The sequence below is a fragment of the Rhopalosiphum maidis genome, chromosome 2 (genome assembly GCF_003676215.2).
Source record: "Rhopalosiphum maidis isolate BTI-1 chromosome 2, ASM367621v3, whole genome shotgun sequence".
Lineage (NCBI taxonomy): Eukaryota > Metazoa > Arthropoda > Insecta > Hemiptera > Aphididae > Rhopalosiphum > Rhopalosiphum maidis.
Window position 1 is genome coordinate 63393275 of NC_040878.1, and position 24433 is coordinate 63417707.

General features: G+C 23.6%; 1 protein-coding gene across 2 annotated transcripts in view; it reads left to right on the top strand.

Moving 5' to 3' along the window:
- Nucleotides 1-24433, top strand: part of LOC113553652 (regulating synaptic membrane exocytosis protein 1) — a 186865-nt gene that overhangs the window by 20560 nt on the left and 141872 nt on the right. For both annotated transcript variants that reach the window (XM_026957101.1, XM_026957100.1), the window contains exon 2: nucleotides 12115-12334. In XM_026957101.1, coding sequence (XP_026812902.1) covers nucleotides 12299-12334 — 36 coding nt within the window. In that variant the 5' untranslated portion in view covers nucleotides 12115-12298. The remainder of the gene's footprint in view (nucleotides 1-12114; nucleotides 12335-24433) is intronic.

Sequence of the window (24433 nt, forward strand, 5' to 3'; positions counted from 1 at the left end):
ATACATTTATATCATATTATAGAAATTTATATAACAATATAACTAGAAATTTAATTTTACCTTTCTGTAAATACCGTAAAATAGCAACAATAGATTCATAATATAAAAAGTTATTATTTTAAAATAAACTAAAAATATTACGTATACAATAATTTATAATTATATAATATAGATAAAAGTTTTAAGTTTCCACAAATAATGATTTTAAATTATAATAAAATAATTAACATCGTTATTGATCGTTTAAATATGTGATTTCATTCAAATCTAATTTTAAAATATCTAAAAATAAATAATTATCTTAATTTATTTTTTAGATATTATATTTTCAGTATGTACTATTTATATAGATTATTGAATTAAATGTTCAAAACTTAAATATGAAACAAAAACTTTTTATGAATTTCAACTACATAATAGCAATTTTATGGAATTTTGATGAGGATTAAATTTTCAATAATTTTGACCCGTCAAATAATTTTTTATTGACGTAGCTCAAATTATGAAAAAGTATTTTGAAAATGATACCATACAATATAGAAAATGATAATATAAATATTTGGTGAAAATTTCAAGTTTATTCTTTTTTAAATTATAAATAGAATATAGATAACAATTTAGTCATCTAGCTTAGCGTAAACATTTCTATGTTTTTTTTTTAAATTTTCTATTTGGTTTTCTAGATCATCTAAAAAAAAACATACTGAATTTTAACTTAAATTGCAAATTAGATCTATTAATATCCTATATATCCTAAATTTCCCTTGATGTTGGAAATCGAAGCATTTTATTAACAATAAATATATCGTGTATTCATAAAAAAAAACATATATAATTTTTTTTTTATAGGTTCTAATATTTAAGTTACTTAATGTATTCATCGCTCCATTCCGAATCTAAAATCGTTATTATTTTATATTTATTATAAAACATTCAATAATTTAAATTTTTTTATATTTAAGGTTAGGTTAGGTTAGGTTGGTTCACGTAGATACACAGATAATACAGGGTGTCCCGCGAGGATTTACCCATTGCAATATCTCCTGAAATAATGGAGATATAATAATTCTAGTTTTTTAATAAGATTCACAGGGACAAGAACTACAGATATTTTTTGTTTTAATTAATTTTTATGTTTTGGTAAAAAAGTTAAAAAATGTATTTTTTTATTTAATTATTTAAAAAAAAATTGAAGATAGCTATTTTGTAGATTTTTTTTTTCTGAAAATATTGACGTTTTATAATTTTAATTTTATCAATTTCCTGATTTTTAATATTTTTTCTAGTTTTGAAAAAACTATGAATTATTTAATACGATAGTGCCATAGTGTTATCATTGTATCAAACATGTGGCCTGCGTGCTCGTACGTTTGGCAAACGGGTTTCAGTATGGCTCGCAATAAATGTCATATTTTATTTCTTCAACATTGTTAAATTTTGAAATAAAGTTAATAACTATTGTAAAAAATATCAATATGTACATTTTTGTTATACTTAGTTTTAAATACGGTTATATTATAATAATTATAATAAATAGATAAAACAAATGTATTTTGTTTACTTTGAATTTAGTAAAAAAAGGTATTTTGTCCGCCAATGTATAAATACGTAATAGTTAATATTTTATGGCTTGTTGGTAATTTGAAAATGGCATAGTCCACAATTTAAATACCTAATTTAATGTTTTGATATTATTATCTTGTCCCTTTTTTTGGAAAGATATAAACATAATAATAATTTTGCAATTTTTTCGAAACTAGAAAAAATATTAAAAATCAGGAAATTGATGAAATTAAAATGTTAAATCGCTAATATTTTTAGAAAAAAAACTCTACAAAATGGCTATCTTCAATTTTTTTTAAATAATTAAATAAAAAAATATATTTTTTAAATTTTTTACCAAAACATAAAAATAAATTAAAACATGAAATATTTGTAGTTCTTGTCTCCGTGAATCTTATTGAAAAACCAGAATTATGATATCTCCATTATTTCAGGAGATATCGCAATGGGTAAATTCTCGCGGGACATTCTGTATACACGTTTTTCGTAAAATAACTGAATGTCCAATAATTTACCTATTTTTAATTATCATGATTATTTTTTTTTAGCATCTAAGCTATGGGTTATAGTAAAGTGCAAATTATGTATGTATTAATTTTTTAAATTTATATTTCATTTATAATATGCTTTATTAACATATGAAAATATTCTAATTTATAATGTGTAACTTCATTCTATATTCTGTTAATGCGTTGTTTAGATAGTTGTTAATTGGGATTTATACATAAGCTGATGAAATGCTTATCCAGAAAATGTATATAAACCGTTTACACCTAGTTTTCTATTCTTTCATTAATAGCTTACTAAATTATTACGAGTATCATTAATATATTTTATTTAATAAGTTATTATTTGGGTTTTTCGATCGCTTTCGTGGAGACAGCAAGAGGTATTTACTTTATTTATTTGTACTTATTAATAAGACATTTTGCCAAACATTTTTTGTGTTGAATGATTTTTTAAAAGCAATAATCTTGCAGGACATTATACATAATTCAGTATAAAAAAGATAATGCAAAATTTATCAAACATATATAGGTGTAATAAAATATTGTATTTTCAATGAAAACAGAGTATTATAATAATTTGTATAAGTAATAAATTATATTATAATTACAAAAAAGTTTTATTTCTTGTAAAATGTTGTATTAAAGCTGTTTAAAAACATATATAAATATTATTTCAGAACTAAAGATAATATTCGAGGCAATTATAAAACTAAAAAATATCCCACTAATCGTTATAGATTAAAAATTAAATATACAATATTATGATTCTTCAAAGAGATCATTTTTCAAATTTCCAGTTAGATAGTTTTTGACAGAAGAAATATAAGTAGTATAAAGGTGCACGTTTTAAACAAAATCTTGATAATGTTTTTTATACTTTGATCTAAAAAAATACTGTATATAATTTTTGCTTAGATACTCAAAATATTTTTATTTGCTGTATTCATCAAAAACCTTTCGATATTGATTCAGTTTTATAATGTATGTTTTAAGGACGTAACCCATAAATAACATGTTTTGATCATCCGTCTTCGAATTTGATTGATGGATTTTATTGGTAATCACTGAAAAGAAATTATTTAAATTTTATAAAAATATTCATATCTTTGATGAGTTATTGCTATAAATTTAATACATAAATTAATATATTACTTACGGCTACTTTTTTGTGGTGATTATCATATATATAGCTGTATTGATATAGATACAGAAGCTAACGACGAATGGAAAATATTTTGAATTTCATAATTTTATTAGTTATTTACCTTATGAATTACATTTTTTAATAGACCCACAGATATTTGTAATATAATTTTACATAAAATTTAAGTTAAATTTGTGTAATTTATATCAAATACGTTTAATTATACGCAATATTAATATACAAAAATAAAATGTTTTCAACTATACCTATTGTATAATATATTAACTCATACCATTATAATACTTGTGTTCTACATTTTTTAATGTTTCTGTGTAAAAAAGTAAAAAAAAAAAATATTGTTGGTATTTAAGTACTTTATACATATGTCAATTTTCAATACTCAATATACATGTATGATGGTGTATATGTATGCACTACAATGTATATCATCATGGTAACTTAACAATGGCATTATAATGTTATGTCAATGGCTTACGTATATTGTATATAAAGTAAAATATACTCGTTGAAATGTTAGATTGGATTTTGTATATTATTATAGTCACATACGTACATTTTAAGTAGGTGGGTTAAATTATAATTGAATATTTTCATAATATAATCATATTAGGTTACTGAAAGTAAATAAATTAGATAGTAAATACTGAAAATATAATATCCTTCACGGACCACGAGAAATTGTAATTAATCATAATTCGCTCCCAAACGGTAATCATACATTAAAGAAAAGTAGATTTTATATCGTTAAAACTTGATTAGATATGCAGTAGATAGCTACTACGAGATTACTCGGTTTTAATCATTTTTTTTGAAGAAGATTTTTTTTTTTTATTTATATGATTTTAATATTACTATATATGTGATTTATGCTATTAACAATTAGGTTGTTCAAAAATAAAACATACCTATGTAAGTAATACAATAATTAATAAAATTAATGTTGCCATAATATAAAATCAAATTTTTCTTTCTTAATAATAAACTATAAAATTTGATTTAAAAACAATAAAAATTGTATATAAACTAGTTATTTTTTAACTTGCGATGATTTATACTGATCTTAATAAATACAAATTTAAAGGAAACCATTTTTATTTAAATTTGTTTTTTTTTTCAAAATACTTATGTTTATAGAGATAGTTAATATTTTAAATAGACTACTATTACAGATAGGTTTTAATAAAGAATTCACTTATCGTATAGGTGAAGTAGTTATCAAATTCCCACTAATTCTTAAGTTTATATTTTTTTTAGAATTAATAGCTATCGGCATACTTTAAAAGATAACATATGATTTGAAATAAATATTAACTTTAATTATTTTTCATGTGGTTATAGAGATTCGAGTGTTTTTCGATAAGATTTTAGCTGAATGTACGTGGTTCAATTGTAGATATGTAATTCTAGTACTTTTTTTTCTTAATCCAAACAAACGTGTTTCAGCTGGATGTGATAAAATAACCATCATCATTTGGTGCATTCGTATTCTGCAAGCAGAACATGTAGTTTTAACCATCCCAGCTCGTTTTCCAATAAAAACTGATAAATCGTTTTATATTCGAAATTTAGTAATAAATACCTACATGGCTATATGGAATATTGCAGAATAAGCATAACATTATCAGAGTTGGGATATATAGAATATTGTAAGTAATAAAGCTGTATATGATGATCAAACTTCGAGCTAAGTATTCATACTTATATAAATACGATATAAAAAACGATGTGTTTTTTAAATATAAATTTGTTCACGAGTTTGTTACTCGATTAATAACACTTTATCATTTGTTAGTTTATAATAGGGGTGACCAACTTGTGACTTGCGAGCCACATGTGGCTTTCGTAATTGTCAGATGCGACCTGCGTCTTATTTATAAAATAAAAATTTACTTATAATATTAGTTATACCTACATTTATAATAAAAATAACAAATTATATAAAATGTATCCCAGAAAACAGGGTACACTTTATCACTCATTACCCATTAAATATTTTTCAATTCTTTTTGCGGGATGTTAAACTAGACAAATGGATCAAAAATTCCTATGACTTACAATTTTCTTAACTCGTATATTTTGCACATCCGCAACACAACTACATTTTTTTTTAATGACAACCCCTATTTTCAATATCATTTTTGAATTAATTAATTTTTTTCAAGCAATTTTGATTTATCAAAATGTATTTTAAACCCAAAATTGGCGAAATTAGAGCTAGGTATAAATTTTTAAAAAATCTATTTAATTAATTTTTTTTTTTATTCAACGTATTTTTTTCTTAAATAATTCATAGATAGTAAATAATTTATTATTAATAATAAATGTATAAAGTATCAAATGGTGTTTAGAACGAAAAAATACGTTAACTAAAAAAAAAAAATTAATTTAATACATTTTTTTAACGTTATATCTAGCTCCAATTTCACCAATTTTGGGTTTAGAATACATTTTGATTAATCAAAACTGGTTGAAAAAAATTGAGAAATTCCAAAATGATATTAAAAATAGGGGTTAAAAAAATTTTTTTAAAAAAATTAAGTGTGTTGCGCATGCGCAAAATTGTTAGTAATAGAAATTTATGATCAATTTGTCTAATTTAACATCCCGCAAACAGAAATGAAAAATATTTAAAGGGTAATGAGTGATAAAGTGTATCCCGTTTTTTGAGACACACGGCATAAGCATTTTGCCAGCATTCCTTAAGTATAAAGTATTATTTTAATTACTTTTTTTTGATATAAACATTATAAGTCATTGATTTATGCGTTATGAATGTAATATTATAAAAGAAAATTTTGTTTAAAAGATTTAAATGTTTCATCATTTTAAATATTTTAAAACTGTTATAAATAACATACATTCAATACGATACAAATAATAATATTTCACATAAGCAGTTATTAATAATATAATTTATTATATGGGTAACTAAAATTTGCTTAAACTGTATTTATTATTTTCAAAATTTTTAATGTTTATTTCATTATTATTTGAAAAACTTTTGTATATTTATAATCTCCAAAAATTATAAAAAACATTATAGTAATAGTAATAATTCTTCATAAGTTTTTTCTATCACAAATTTATAAATACATAAATCATATCGAGTTTTAACATAATTTGAGTAGAAAGATTGGGCCTAAGTTTTTTGACGGAGATAAAAGCTATGACAAAAAGTACTACGAAAAATGTATGGCGTGTACATTGGAAAAAAAAAATAATAATTCCGATTAAGATAATAATTAAAATAGAGAAATAATTTATTTTTTTTACTTATAATATAATAAATTTCAGGATACAAAGTTGGGCTGCAGAAGCCTATAACTTCAAAAAGTCAATAAGAAAAGTGAGTAGGAGATAGGGTACCCTAGTATTTATATAAAATTAAATGACAAATGTATTAGTTTATATTTATTTCCATTTTTATTATATTTATTTAATCGAAAGGAATATATATTTTTAAAATAATAAATGATTTAATAATTACATGTATAGAATGAATTTATAAATTATATTCATTGAATATAATATTATGCGATTGAAAAAAAAAGAATTATTATTACTTTTTGTATTGAGATTTCTATGAAAAAATAATAACAGCTTGATGATTATTATTATCTTATTCATTTGAATATTTTAAAATAAGTATCGTAGATACATACTACAAATTATAAATGTAAAACATATTCGATACCATTATAGGTTATTCGGTATTATATACAAATATATACAATATAAAGTATTATAATTGTATTCAGCGTAATAATTGTGGATGCAATTATTTATATAAACAATGTTATTGACTGAATAATTTTGTTACTTGTCAAATAACAATAATGTATATTAACATATTTCAGTATCCGTTAAATGATTTAAATTTCAAATAAAAATAAAAACTGTGACTAATTGTGGAGTGATTTAGAGACAAGATAGTTCAATAAAATGATATTTTTGTGATTTTTGATACAATCAGATTTATAGGTATGCCTCAAACATGAGTTTATGTATTAGATAAGTGTTTATAAATTATAATAAAAATGTAAATATATGATGTGGTTTATAATGGCGAGGAACCACAAATATAAGAAATGATTAGTAGGCTTATATATTATATTGAATTTCTATAGATAAGTTAAAGCGATAGTCAATAATATTGTTATTATTAAATAATATCATCCACACATTCCACACTGCCAATGATACAGAATGAGCAAATATCGGCGGTTTCAGGTCCGTATAGCATTAATCGGTAGGGCCTTTTTACAGCAAGTCAAAATAGTAACCTCTGGTAATAAATCTGTTTTACGTTTAGTTTAATACGTGTTATAATTTGATTGACTTAATCTGTTTAAATTGTTGATGTTGATTATAGAACACCATAATAATTATGTTTCTTTTTGACTTTAAATTTATTTTTACTTTAATATTTAATTGAATATTAAATTTAAATTCCATTTAAACAATAAGTTTTTTGTTTACAATATTATTAGTTTTTTTTTACTTTTATTAATTATAATAATAATAAACTATTAGAATTTATCGATATTATTATTTAAATTAATATATTATTATAGTAGCAATATTTATTTAGTATATTATTACAATAATTATTGTACATAGACATAATCTGAATATTTGGTTTGCCAGTGTTTAATAATTTCGAATAAAATATTTTTTTGCTGTTGATTATATGTTCTAAATTAACTAAAATACTCTATATGTTTATATTTCAGAAGATTTAAAATTAAATTACTATAAATTAAAAGTATTATTAAAGTGATATTTGTGACAAAATACCTGTTTTTTTCGTTTTTTTTTTTTTTTATAGCTAGCTCAAAAAAACATAGAAATATGGTTCTTTGACTCTATATTATTGTACATTTTTTTCAGATTTATTTATTAAATCTTGGTGCGTAGTAAGGTTATTTTGGAATTTTCTTTTACGAATGTGAAATGCATTTGATATTATTACATATTTAATGAGATATTTTATTACATTTAAGTAGTCTAGATCGAAAGTTCAAAAAATGATAATATTCCTATTATAAGATGTATGTTTTACAGTATGAAAATAAAATAGGTATTTAGTCATGTAATAAAGATCTTATTCAATGGTGATCTACTTATTCACAAAAAAGTCAAGTTAAGGTGCTATCATTAATCTATTGAAGTCGTGATCACTTTTGCTTGTTGTGTTAATAATTTGTAATTTTACTCGACTGCTAATGACTTTTAGATACTTTAATTGCTTACGATTATTTTTCTCAATTTCTTGAAACTATAGTGGTGTGATGATGAAAAAAATATATATATTGACTAACAAATTTTCTTATAGTTTTAACAGAGTTTATTTTACCGTATAAATGGGCTTTTTGGTTCAACCCTCTTTTAATTTCACTGTTAATTTATTATTACTTTTTTTTGTGTCAATATGTTTCACCTTTATCATAATTGTAAAACATCGCAGTTATATACTTGTTGTTTATTCCAGAACTACAAGCGATCGTCTATACAATAATGTAATAATAAAATGGAACTTAAATTTATTCACGAAAAAATTAATGCATTAAATATAAATATAGAAATAAATATGTGTACTCGTATATAAACAGATAATTTCTTTGTTTTAAGTTTTTAAAATATTATTCAGTTTTCATAGTTGCCATGGCAACAAAAAAAAAAATCACGGTTTAAGTACATTTTATTAGATAAAATATCGAAGGGGTTAGCAAAATCTAGGAGGGAACAATTTACATATTACAACATTTTCTTAATATTTTTTTATTTACCTTAAGATCATATCTCTTATTTTTTATTTTTCATTAAATTTATTATGTTGTAATGAAAAATATGAGTGTAATAAATACTCGTACCAACATATGATAACCAATATATTTAAGTTATGTGATATTTGGTTATTTAACTGTCATAAATTATGAATAAATCGATGACTGTATTTGATGTACAATCATGTTCATATCATTTTCTTTTAGAACATTTATGAACACTTTTTCGAAGGGATAAATAGACATTTCAAAAAGTACCCACATTTATAAATTTATAGTTACGATAATATCGTAGGTATCAATTTTGAATAGGTAATTTTTAGATTTCCTCAAGTGCTTTTGTAATGATAAAAAAAAAATATATCAACATCAACAACCATCATAACGTCTTAAAAAATTGGGCAACGAGCGAGATTTATCACCAAGTTCTGAAGTATTAGACTTTGAATGCAAAGATTTTTTATTGAGTTGAAATGTATTATCATAACACACAACTAAACAGTATTGAGATGATCAAATTAAGACCATTGCTCTAACCTAAACTATCTGGATTTATTTTTAAAAGGGTTGTTTTAGTACCCTAAGTGGATCGTGGACCGTAAAAGGTTGAGAATTACTGTCATAAATTATAGGGTCGTTAATTAAAAATTGTAAAACCAATAGTTTTGAAAAAGTTTTATGTAATTATATCCTGGATTATATATATTAAACTGTATTAATAATGATATATTATATACATTCTAAAAAGGATTATTGTCAATTATTTTTTATTTTATATTTCATATTTTTAAATTATATACGGTACGTATATGGTATTAAATATTGTAACAACACTCATTATTATTAATTGGAACAGTAAGAAACAAAAACAAATTAAGATAACAAATATAGATCGGTGTTTATTTGTTGTCAGCTAGTCAGCCTAATATTTCGTAATTTTTGTTTACGTTCTAAATTGAAATTTCAAATTATTCATTAAGCTATACATTTTTAGCTTGCTTTATACATATTTTGTAAATATGTAGATGTAAAATTTGTTTAAAATACAATTATGATAATCGATACTAAAACATTTGGTATTTAGATAACTATTTTCTCATAGTATACATTAAATGTTTGAATCTTTATTATGATAACTAATATATAGTGTTATATATTTTACATGGAATCCACCAAATTATTATTAGGAATTTATATTTGTATAATTTGAACAACTTGACGTAAATTACAGAAAATTTGATAGTTCAAGAATGAATTAATAAATGAGAACAGGGTTTTATTACTATATGTACTTTTTTTTAGTACAATCTATGATTTAACTGCTAAATTTTAATGTTATTCAATCAATTTTATATTTATAGGTAAGTTTAAATGATGAAAAAATACATTAATTATTGCTTAACTATCGTGTTCAATAAATAAAACCTACTTATTAGAAAAATTTAAATTTTATAACTTTTAAATTTAAAAATTTTATATCAATATTAGGTAATGGATAAATTTTTGTATACGATACCTAGTTAATATTATTTAAATTTTTTTATCAAGTTAGAAAATAATGTTTATGATTATTATTATGAGTAAACTTATATACTATATTTTATGAAATCATTTTTTTAGAAAATTTAAAATTTAAAATATAATTATTTTATTGAAAATGGTGTATATTATATAGGCATTGAAATGTATTTCACCCAAAACTAATTTAGTGAATGGAAATTAAAGTACATTTAATTTTAATTTATAATATTAATAACCTATTGGCTATTAAGTAAGTATATTATTCTTAATATCTATAAACGAATAATACTACTAATTCACTTATGAGTATCTATTAACTATATTTAAATATAGGTAACTTTAACTTTTAGTTATGTATACAGGTACTTGATATGTTTAAATAATTACTGTCTTTAAAATATTATATTATATGCTAGTCTAAACATTATTAAAAAAAAAAAAAATACATTTTTAAAGTAATTTATGTCTTATTATTATATTATCATTTAAAATATTATTAGGTAACAATATTTATTAGATATTTATTTAAATAAAAATAATTAGATAAAGATTATTTAACTTAATATAGGATAATTTGTTGGGATAACGATTGTTGTTTATTAATTAATATATTTTTTTAAAGGTTTCATAATGTAGTTTCTATAGTTAATAATATTAATATTTCTCATGGTAATGACGTGTAAATTTGAACTGTTTCACATAGGTGATTAATGATTTTAAACTTGACTACGTCATATGCATAGATCATAAACAGCATAAGTTTATTAGCTTGCTATTGTCATATTTAAAAGTGATGAATAATATCGTCTATTGAAGATTATAGATTGATATTTATATATTGGGAAAATATTTTTTTGTAAAAAATTACTATTCTTATATGATTTTTAATAAATAATAATAGTTATTAGATGTGTACTAAATAATAATTTTAAATCCTTAAATGATATTATATATATTTTAAGGTTAAGTCATTGGTAAAGTTATAAATACGAGTATATAATAATACAACAATCAAACTATGTAAACTACAATGTATTTAAATATTCAAAATTAATTTGAAGTGAGTTTATTTAAGATAATATAAAGGAATGATATTATCATTGAATACATGGAAAAATCTTGAGTTAAGATTGGTAAAGATTTTATTAAAAATGTGTACTGCTTATATTTATTTACATTTATTTTGATAAATTTTATTTTTGCTGCAAAAACTATTTGAAGAATTGTAAAATAAACTCTTTTATCAAATGTTCAATTCATAGACGAGGCAATAGAAGTGTTTACGAGCATTCTAAAAAAATGAAAGGTGATATGCATGGTTTAAAAAGTATATATTGGACACTTTTAGAGTGTTAAATTCAGTAGGTTAAATTTATAGAAAGTTTGTAGTGTGTTCTCAAAAATAACATCCGATATTTAATGGTATCCATTAGGGAAGAACTCATTGTAATTTTTAAGACTCATCAGTCATCTGACATTAGTAAAAAATATGAAAAAAAAAATGATTATAAGTTAAATTTTACATTGTCACATAATATTGTATAACATTATCTTATTGGTTTGTTGACAGATATGCAGAATAAGAAAAAATGAGGATTTATGCCGTTCACGGATTTAATTCGATCGTCTGGCAAAATACATTTCCATATGCCACGTAACCCGAGATCCTAGCGTGGAACTCAATGTACTTTCAATAGTGTGTCAGATATTAATATTCCAAAACACCGTGGGAAGAGCAAAACAAATCTAACAAAATGATACCAACAAACGTCATGTCATTCATCAACAAGGTTAGTGTTTAATTCAGAGTTGAATGGATTTTAATGAACTCGCATACTAACATCGTTCTGTTTTCACTACGGTGTTAATTTTCTTAGGAAAATAATAGCTATAGTGATGTAACATATCCTTCTTGATAATTCAATTAGTATTTCGAGGATTCTCTGATATGTTTTCTGAAATTCGAAAACAGTTTTCAATAGTATTAGTATTAGTATGCGTATGCTACATGGGCGTGCATTATTGTGTAAAAGCTTTAACGGTTTATTACTGTTCATAAACAGACTTAATAACGATGTTAACAATCGATTGGATGAGAGAATAAAAAAAATAATCACTCGATAAATTTACCAAGGATAGAAAAAAAAAACGAAAAATAGAAAATAAAGGTGAAAATATGTGTGCGTGTGTAAAACATAATGGTGATACATGGGAGGGGTGAAATGTCGTAAATGGAGTAATCAGCTGCCTTTGACATGGCTACGACGAGAAAATAATGTTCTGTGTTTATAGAGTAGAAAAGAAATGCAGCTTACAAATGGGGTGAAAAAAATGAAATAAAAGGAGAAACTTATCGAGAACTTTTTAAGAAATATAAACAAGTAGGTGAACCGTACAAGTACTTTCAAGAACATAATTTTTTTTCAGTGAGTATTTTGAATGTAGTGTCCTTCATATTCAATTGCTAGCTACTGTAATATTAATCAGATTTCAATATTTAATGTTGTTTGGGGTTTCTGGCCTCTAACATAAATTATCTATCAATAAGTACGTTATGTGGATTTGAAATATAAGAAAGATAATTTAATTAGGCAAATAAATCAATGTTAATATTTTATTATATTTATTTAATAAACGTTGTATATTATTTAAATCAAAGATGAAAAATATTTTTATAATTTTTACTTACTCATCGCATAATCGAAAAATCATTTATGTCATAAATACGATTGAATATTATAGATTTATTAAAATTAATAGTTGTAAATCAATATTATCTTAATAAGATAAAACTATTCTTAAAACTAAATTTTCAATATTATTAGACTATATATATAAAAAAAATACACTTAAAATTTTGTTCTATTGGTTATCAATACCTTTTATTAGAACTGAATTAAGTGAAAATTGAATGTATAATTTGCATGCTTCATATATATATAAATAAGAGTATAAAATATTTTATAATTTTATTTATTCTAATTTTTTTTTGTTTATCTGCTTTAAATATTTTACCAAACAAATTGCATAAGTCAATAAAAATATTAATAAATATAATTTGTAATCTTTTTTTTCTGTGAAAAAGTATGGTACTATTGTATTAAACAAACAATGTGGTGGATGTATGTATGTTCAATAAATACGCATGGATAAAATGTTTTAGTATTAAATATGTATAGAAAAATATATTTGGCCAATAATAGGTTTAAATTTTAAACAGAATATTGCATTAACAGCCAACCTGTAAACAAACTGTTGGTTATTAAAAAAAAAAAACTAAAAATACCTAAATAAATTTCAAGCTAAACTTCTTAAAGATAAACTCAAGTCAGTTTTAAACTTATAAAAACATGCTTCATTGAAACTAGAAGTTTTTCAAATTTCAAAATGACAATGATAAAACGATTTCAAAACTTCAGCTATCTATACCAGCTGTCCATATAATATTAGTGGATGTGTACTGTACATTTTCACACTAGCTGTATTAAATTATGTATGACCGTTCAATGTAATGAATCAAAATTTGTCACATGCCAAGACTTTTTTTTTAATGATCGAAAAAGTTAGCTTAGCCTTCACCTTTGTACTCATTACAATTTTTGTCGTGTAATAATTCATAGTCATAATTTAGTGAGTGAAAATAGTTTGTTTGTTAGAATTTTTCTCTTGTAATATAAAGTCAGATTAATATAATATTTAGGGTATAATATAGAATAATGATAGAAGTTCTTCTAATACTATAATACTATTTTGTAATCGATCATGTTATAGTTTATATGAGCTATGGATGAATGATTATTTTTCTAGATTTAAAATTAAATGACGAGTACGCTTAAACACATATTTAACATTACCAAAGCTTTATAATTTTAAGTAAAAATATAAATATAAATAGTTTTTATTCATCTTGTTCATATTTTGCCTGTTGCGTTATTGAAAACTATAAGTAAATTCTCAATATTATAGTTATTTATTTTCTTAAAAAGTCAAGAAAACTTGTTCTATTGTTAAAATTAATATTACTAAGGAATATTTATTTTTTAAAAAAATACGATATAATATGTCATAATAAATAAATAAGTATCATGTAAGTTATGTAAGCAACAATAATAACCTAGTTTTAGGCTTTTAGTGTTGGTTATAATTTTTCGAAGAAGCAAAAAGTGAGTTGATAAAAGTATGGTCGCTAATAAAATCAGGAATTATAAATTTAAGTTTGAATGTTTGAATATGTCGGAAGTATAACTATTAATCAAGAGATTCGGAAGTCTGTCATGAATGCCTTTCTTTTTTTCGTTGATGAATTTCCATATACTTGACACAAGGGTGCGATATTTTAGTACCTTATAAAATACAGTAATTTGTCCTTGTGTAAAATGTGTTTTTTTATGTAAACACATTTAAATGAAAGGATGGAAGGGAACGCAATCATTTTTTTATGTAAGATAGATTAAGTACATGCATTTTATAATTGCAATGGAAAAAAAATTGGTTATTCTGGTTTAAAAGAAATTGTTTCTAATAATAACTACATTAGAATATTAGTTTAAACTATTTTGTATATTAAGTATTAAAAATCATTATTATATCATAACATAACATTATGTTAATAATATTTTTAAATAATTTAAATATAGTGGTCATTGCTTTTAGCAGAAACTTGTATCAGTTATAGTAATAAAAGTAATTTTAAGTATTAAAAAAATTATTCATAGTAATGATTCATCAAAAATATTAGTGGGTACTATAGTCGTTGAGGACTAAACATTTTGTTTGATCTCAAATGGAATTCTCGTCAAATTCATTCGATGCATTAGTTTTTTAGAATGTTATCAATGGTAAGTAAGTATTGTATATATCAGTAGTACACATAACATATATAATACAAAATTGCCTACACACCAGATTTTAATAAGTATTATATTTACTAAAAGTTCTTTTAAAGACCAATTCTGTATAATTTCCTAGTTTCAATAGAAAAAAAAGTATTACATTTGGTAGGATATTCTTTTGGTGGGTGCCGCGCATGGAGTAATTTTTTATCCTAGTTTATTATTTTTATATGCAATTAATTTTTTTGTGGATTTCCCAAACGCAATTGAGTCATGTTACATAATACTAATATAGTTAATACGAACATCAAAATATAATTTTTTCAAATTGTTTTATTTGTATAACACGATATTACCACTTCACTGTTTAATAGAGGTTGAGTCATTGCAATAGATGTGTTATATTTTAAATTATATTATATCCATCACCTGAGTAGAAATGTTAGAAGCTATTATCGTCAATCTATATCATGAAGTATATTTCATAATGTATTTTTTGATATTATTATGGAAATAATTAATTTTACTATTAGTATTATTGTAGGTTTATTTAATTTTATATTTGTGTATAATAAACATAATAAATAATTATATTTATTCGCGTTGTTTCAATAATTTTAATATGTCAGTTTGTATACCTATTGAATTGTATTAATCATTGGAAATTTATTTATATTTTGAATACATTCTGTATGCCTAATAGTTTTTTCTGCGAAACGATTAAATTGTCACTGAATGTCGATCTCTGAGCTTCCTTTCATTAGGAGGCTTATGTTAAGATCAGCGGATTTTAGAATTTCTGTTGTTATCGTGATCCGCTAATATACTTTCTCAATAGTTTCTGTGGTCGGTAAAGAGTTTGACTTTATCGAATCCTTCACAAATTTTGATTGTCATGGGTCTTCAGAAACGGCGGCAACAATGCTATGATATCTGGGGGTGCTGTGGATTCGGCAGCGCAGTAAACGGTGTCGTGGGTACAGAATACGGAGTCGGCGTTTTCGGCACTGGTGGCTTATCATATGTAAATCACTGTCGAGGGAGCTACAAATATAGCAGTATGACTGTAATAGTGGTTATCTAGGGAGAACATTTTACTAGACCCGAAGTTTTGGCATCTTGTCATCTCTAATGCCCGGTTCAAATGGTCCAAAATAATGGGGTGTGAATTGTTATTATTTTATATCTCCTGCACATTCATACACACAAATAGGTATGTTTTAGGTAAAAATAATATTGATTTCTTTAATGCATTATATATGGTTTCAATCCACCCCTCAACTGTACTATGCTTGCGAATCGACTTTTCCGTGTTATCTAAACGAACGAATAACGCTTGATGTTTATTTTATACGTATTTTTGATGTAAAAGTAATGTATGCTAATGTATTATTAAGAATATATAACTTTCTATAGAAGTCAACTTAGTTTCAAGGTCATGGAATATTAGACTCACTTAACACGTTAAATAGTTTTTTATCGTAACGATGTACTCTGTGCACCATCATACTACGCACGTATTTAAAGGTTTATCTCAGAATATTTGTTTACGATTTTATACTTACCTATATTATTTCACTTCATTTATTAAAAAAAAACATTTATTCTAATTCGGGGTATATTATATATTCTATGCTAAAACGTGGCTTGGTTAGCGTAGTTGGGTTTACGGATGTCCGTTGGTTAATCGTTTATGTTGAAAAACCCTCCCCATTGGAAAACTGGCAATCATAATTATGATAGGTAACCGCAGTTGATGGAGAATTGGTGGAGCTAAAAAATATTTTAAATTAAAAAAATAGCACAGTAGCTATTATGAAAATAATTCGATAAACGAATTTAGCTCAATTGATGTTTGGGTATTGCATTTATTTTTAAAATTTAGTTTTATTTATTAGTAATTATTTTCATTGAGATAGGTAATTAAATTCAGAAGCAGAATCTTATTGATTGTGTTATGTTTAAATAATATCTTAAATTAAATAATAAAAAAAAAACTACCAGATACAACAAATTATAAAATTAGTGTGATTATTTTCGATGACAAATTTTTTTTTAGTAAAATAGTATCAACTGCTATTCTTTGTTCAATATGCATTGATAATATTATATTATATTTGTGTTATCTTTATGAAAATAATGAATGACTTAAAATATTATATTTAACAGTTAAGTTGTATTCTATAATGGAAACTATCAAAGAGATTTTAGGGACTATTGTGTGTATTATAAACCACAAATTTCCATTAGCACTTGCATATTGAGACCCAAATTTGAATTTATTTCTCTCTATTATAATATTATATCCTTTATATTTAACGAATATCAATACAAATCCTTTATACAATTAAATCTATTTAAATAATTTATTTGACAATCATTATATTATCCATCATTTAAAAAATAATCGTGTTCTAAATAATTAGAGTGGACACATATATCATATTATATTAAGCCTAATGGTACGAAGAATGACGTATTGATTTTTAATAACTATTATACGTATTTTTTATTTTTGTGTCTAACACCATCAAAACAAAAACCAGCTTTATGTATATACAGTAAAATATAATATCATGATTCATGAGTTATGATGTATAAATATATCGTGTCGACTGTTGACGATAGCTTTTCATCAACGTATAGCTAACAACACAGCGGAACCAGCATCACGTGGTGTCCAAGGACAGCTCGTGGGTTTCTATCCTATATTCTTCGACCTGTCAAAGGGTATGCGGGTGGTTCGTACTACAGGTGTTAAGCTATTTCTCTTCGATACATTCGTTATATTCTCGTTCATATATATAATATACGATCGAATGTACACGCGTCTTAAGCACTTGGTAAAATCGAATAAATCCTAAACTCTTTTTTTATTTTTGTGAGTTCGACAGTCACATGCCGTTTACCACGGAATCACTGTGTATGAAACTCTAACACACACACATACGAATCCTTGTGTGATACGCGTGCCTGGGGTATTGATTATTATCTGCAACAGAGACGGCGGTGGCAGCGGTCGAGTATCCGGAGTCGTATAAGAGTAGGTACACGCGCTCCCCCCTCCTCCCGTATAAAATATCAACTCCTTCTCAGCGCTCTATCTTACTCCCGGAAACTGTTGCTGAATCGCCGCCGATGACGGTGCGTCGTTAGTATTATATTGTATAGTGCGCTCGCCCTCTCCGCCTTTGCCATTTATTATAAAAACGAATTACGTGTCTAAAGTGGCACTACGCGTATTTGTCTTTACGATATTCGAGTAGGTAAGTCATGAGGCATTCATGTCATGATAGTATATATACTTCCATCTATCTAATTACTTTAAATTCGATGTCCAAATAATAAATTATCTTTAAGATTTACGTGTGAAACGTTAACCGTCCAATTGTGAGCATACATTATTATAAACGCGATTAAACACGTCTAGTTCGAGTCTTCTTCTCCAGTGGTCGAAAAAAAAATATTGGAGGAAAATCGCTATTTTATTTTGAAATTAAAATGATAAAAATAAAATAAGTAAAAAGAAAGTACATCCAAAAAATATGAAGACCATCGCTGGGGTCTAATTATTATATATAAACGGTGTTATTCTTGTTTTAAAATTATATTCGAGTTTGGAGTTAGCAAAATATAGAATTGAGTAACTGACCTCTCTCTCTAATTTTTAGTATTAATGATAAATTGATAAATTGATCAAAAATAAATTGCAAGACAAAATGTATCCAGTGTACTATGAGAAATTAATTTTATAAATATTTTTTGTACACAATTTTATCGCATTAAAAAAATTACACAAATATTAGTCAAAAAACCTTTATAGAATTATATTTTATAGTTTAAGAAATTGAAACTTAAAATTATAAACTATGATATAATAATATAGAATTTTAAATTAAGGCATAAATGATACAATGATAAAATAATAATTTAATTCAAATTTTTTTTTCTAGATGTGCAATTATTTTTAAAAATAGGTTGGAACTTCTATAATTACTTGTCTAAAATTCTATCTTCAAAGTGTTCAATGTTCAATCAATAGCAAGTCCATTAGGAATATGATACTTGAGTATTGTTTCTAACAAAAACTTGAAACCAGTAAAAACGAGGCATAAATTCGCTTCTTTTATAGGAATAGTATTACAAATATGTTCGATATTTTATACATATAATTTAGTAATAATTGAAAAACATACTGAAATTGAGTAAAATACATTTAAATAAATAGATTTTTGACATCACAGGAAACTAAAAAAAAAAACTTTTTATATGTACAATACATTATTTTAAATTAGTTTATAACTTATAAGTTGTAACCAGGAAATTAATATTGGATTTTCTAGAAGGTAACGAATTAACTCTGATGATTTTCGTCATAATCCTTCAGTAAAGTATAATAAGAAAGGATAATAGAAGCATGATTACTGACACCCATACACATATTATTATTCTAAAATAATTAATAATGGATCTTATGAATCCGCGTTAATGCGTTACAGAGTTTTAGCTACTATACTGTAACAAGTTGATTTATGTATTTTTGTTTGTTATAAATTATAATTACTATTTATTATGTACTAAACATTTAGTATTATTTTAGTTTTCAGAGAGAGTTTCGGATGTTTATGTTTTACAAATTAATTAAAATACATTTTCCATATAAACTGTATGGTATTATTTTTTTCATATATCTATACAATGGTTTGTATAATAATATATTAATTTTACATAAATTATTTGTGAAATAAATTGATTTTAACATTTTTTCTACTTGTTTTGTGTGTATAATTGTATTGTTTAAAATAAATTAGATGTTGATAAATGTTACCGGAACTATAATAATATAATACTCTATTCGTAGTCAGTGTAAATTAATTATGCTGAATTGCCGAGTTAATTTTGTTCAAATAAAAGCAAAAAGGTCATTTGCTGATTAAACTATATTTTTGGATTCAGGATTAGTAACCTTTAATTATAAACAGATTTGATTACTCGGAATATTTTATCTTTAAATTTATTTTTATCTAAGTCTTACTGAAATCTGAGGAAAATAAAAATCATTTTTAAAGTAGGTATATACATGTATTTATTAGATATATAGTAGGTAAGTAAGTAAATGTATATTTTTCAGACTCATTGAATATAATCTTCATTATAATTATTTTCACAAATGTTGCTATTTAGCGAATAGAGAAATTGTAATAAATTATGAGGACATTGATCAATTGTATACATTACATCTATATATAAGCTTTTTATGAGAGTAACACTAATTTAATATTTTGATGTAGTCAGGTAATGAAATCTGTATGACTCTTTTCAATGTAAAATAGTATATAGTAAATCTTTGAGGGATATTTTTTATATAAATAATAAATACAATAATTTATGAAATTAATTATAATAATTATTAAAGTTTAATTTAAATCTAATAAGACAAAAAATAAGATTTACATTACTTAAATTATTTATTGTTTTTAATTAATTAATATAAAAAAATATTTTAATGAATAACTGATTAGAAATAATAATTGTATAAGTTAATCAATTTATTTTAAGTTGCTAATATTTGAGGATTTTACATAGTTATCGTTATTCTATCTTAGTATCTTATACATACATAATCTTACCTAGACATTACGAACACTAACAGTGACTGTTCACAAAATTTGTTTCCAATTAATTATTCTTACTATCTTTTCCCTTAAAGTTTATCTGTGTTATTTAAATATTTAAGAAAGCTAAATGTGAATTATTTAGGCCTGATATACCATGAATAATATTTTTATTAAATATTATTCGTACAGTTATGAATTTAAAAACAAAGAACCATACTCATGAGTTATGATAAACAAAAATAGATATTATAATTTATTTTAAAGAAACATTAATTATATTTTACCAACAAAATTTTCTAAAATGACTGTAGTAGACTTACTACTTACAAGTCTATATGAATTTGGTGATTCATTATACACACTTATTCCCATTATTTTCTTAAATAAAGAATTTATTCAAACTCTGATTTATATAATTTTGAAATATATTAAAAACCTTATTTTCAATTTTTTTGAGATCTTCGTACTATTTAAGGAGTGTCCTGTACTGAAGCAAATTATTTATTAAATATATGTTCTGAAAATGTTGACGTATTAAAATAAAAATTGCAACAAGTAGTTTTTAAGTTATTCAACTTTGTGTACTAAGGATAATAGATCAATGATGATGGATTCGAAGATATGGGGTTTATGGTATTTTTAACATTTTAGTTATTATTATTAATCTATATTTATTAATAGTTTGTAAAAATGGTCTTAGTATTAAAAATACTAGATCCAAAATTACATTTATTTTATATTCATGTAATATTTTAATAACTGAAATATATATTTTTTTGAATAATAAAAAAAAAATTATTGATTGGATATGTAATATTTTCAAAAATATGATCCACTTAACTTGGAAATAGTGTTGATGGTTGCGTCAAACCCTCACGTTTTCCAAGTCTAGTACTATAGTTGTCAACGTATTTACCTTTACTTATTGAATTATATTAATGATTAGTACTTAGGTACGAAGTTCTTCTTCATAGTTTACAATAGCTTACTATTTAAAACTAGGTTAAGCATTCTCCAATTTGGCGTATTTTAAAACAAATGTGACAATACCCGCTATGCAGTGGTGTTAAAGTCAGTTTACAAATTTTTGTTTGAACGTAGAAAATAATTTACATTGAATAAAAAAAAATATTTAATCCAATTAAAACATATTATTTCAATAAATCAAAAATTAGATGTGAGTATTGTAAATTGAATTGAATATAATTGTGTTTGAGTTAAAAATATAATTTTTGATCCTGATCACTCCGATGAATGTATCGATTTTACAAAGATGTGTGGTTTTTAACTTTGCGGGTAGTTTCTGGTTGTAAACTAGATCTAATTATACTTTTAAAAATAACCATGAAAAACAAAAAAAAAATAAAAAAATAAAAAAAATAAAGAAAAATGGAATCCCCATTATATTTTACGGACATCAATACAAGATAAAATCGATTTTGTTGTTTATTGTAATTTAAAAACAAAATGTAACCGTAGATACTTAAAGTATTCACCAAATGTCCAAATTATTTTTTGATGAAAAAAATGTACATTGCATTTTGGATCTTTTTGAAGTATTTTTATAAATTTAAAATTTTTAATTTTGTTTAATTTTTTTTCGATAAATACGGATAAAAAAGTTATCACTGGGTAAAAATGTTTGAAAATTATACAGGAGCTGTAAAAGTTAATCGATAAAGGAAATTTTTTAAAGGAACAAGAGTTTTTAACGATTCAGAAATATTCAAAACCTTCTCCAATGTATTTTCATGTTTCGTTTTATGACGAAGTATATTTATTTGATATAATATAGCATCGTTATTAGTTACCAATGAAGCTTTATACGAAGGTGGAAATAATTCACAAGCTTTTTCGACGTCTTCAGTTACAATATCACTTTTTATTGGTATGATTTATAACATTGGTTAATCTATTTTAAAACAATCGCTTAAATTATTAATAGATTCATTAATTAACGTGTATATTTTGCGGGTCTTATAAAACAGTGGGAAATATAATATTATATAAATCTTGTATTCAGATGTACCTACTATTTAATACTTGATTATTAAAACGATTAATAAAGATTATTGTTTGAGCTTAGGTTTTTATATTTTTTTTTCAAGTTTAATAGTTTTATTATACTTAAATATAAAAATGATTCTTTAGCTCATTACGTATATGCAGAGAATGATCAAAAACTTATAACTACATGTAATTATTATTGATGGCAGTGTATTATGCATTATGATATACCTACAAATAATGAATGCTGTGATTATGATAGATGTATACTAACTAAAATTAAAACACCAACTTCTTTTTAGACGTACTTTAATTTAAAAATAAATGCAAAAACTAACACAATTCGTCTGCAAATGTTTTTTCATTAAAACGAACAAAGGTAGTAATCCATAATATATTGTTTGCTTTTTTTATCATCAAACCTTTAAACAATAGACAATATAATATTATGACTATCATACATCAAAAACCTTTATTGTCTATAGAGCTAAAGCTAGTGTTGAGATATGAAATATTATTAAAATAATAATTAAAATGGCTATTATTGTTATTGCAAAATAGGTAAATTTGTGAAAATTATAAAAATAGAATAGAATAGTCAATAAGATACCGATATTAGGAGTTAGTAGTTGACTTTCCTTTGTTGAAAATCAGTCCCATGGGAATGTCGTTTTGGGGTTTGCTACTATATTTATGATAGAGAATTGGAGATAAATTGCTTATTTTTATTTTAAAAGTAAAAAAAAACCACTCATGTATTGTAAAATGAATGAGGTTAATTGTAAATTATTTCACAATTATTTTAGTACGAAAAACATTTTTTTCTCTCCGAGACAACACTAGAGTAGCTGATCTCAATTAACAGTTTACTAATTTTTTTCTTTTGTGATATACATTAGAATGGTAGTATTTTAAAATCGATCTATTTGATAAAACTATTTAATTGCAATTGTGATATGCATAATTAAGTTTATCGTTTTATATTTTATCTATATTTGTAATTGTTTAGTAAGCATATGTTTATGTATTTAATAATAATTGATGTAAATAATACATAGTATGTAATAATAAAAATATGTAAAAAATATCATACATTTGATTGAGTATAAATTATTAAGTGAAAAAAAATTCAAAACGTTATAAGATATTTTTGTACTTGGCTAATCCAATTTATTAAAATATATTAGCCGCTATAATTTTGGTACAAATTATTGCTGTTCTTATGCTCTTGGTTAGTGTTGTCTAACGGTATTTATTATTAAGATTTATAATTTTCGAGCAAAAAAATGGCGAATGCATTTTTATGGAATCGAAATGTACGGAGATATAAACATAGACGTAATGTGCATATAATCATAATATCTATTATAATAATAATAATATATGTGATTGCACTTATAATAATTATGTACGTAGTGTGCTTGTGTGGTGG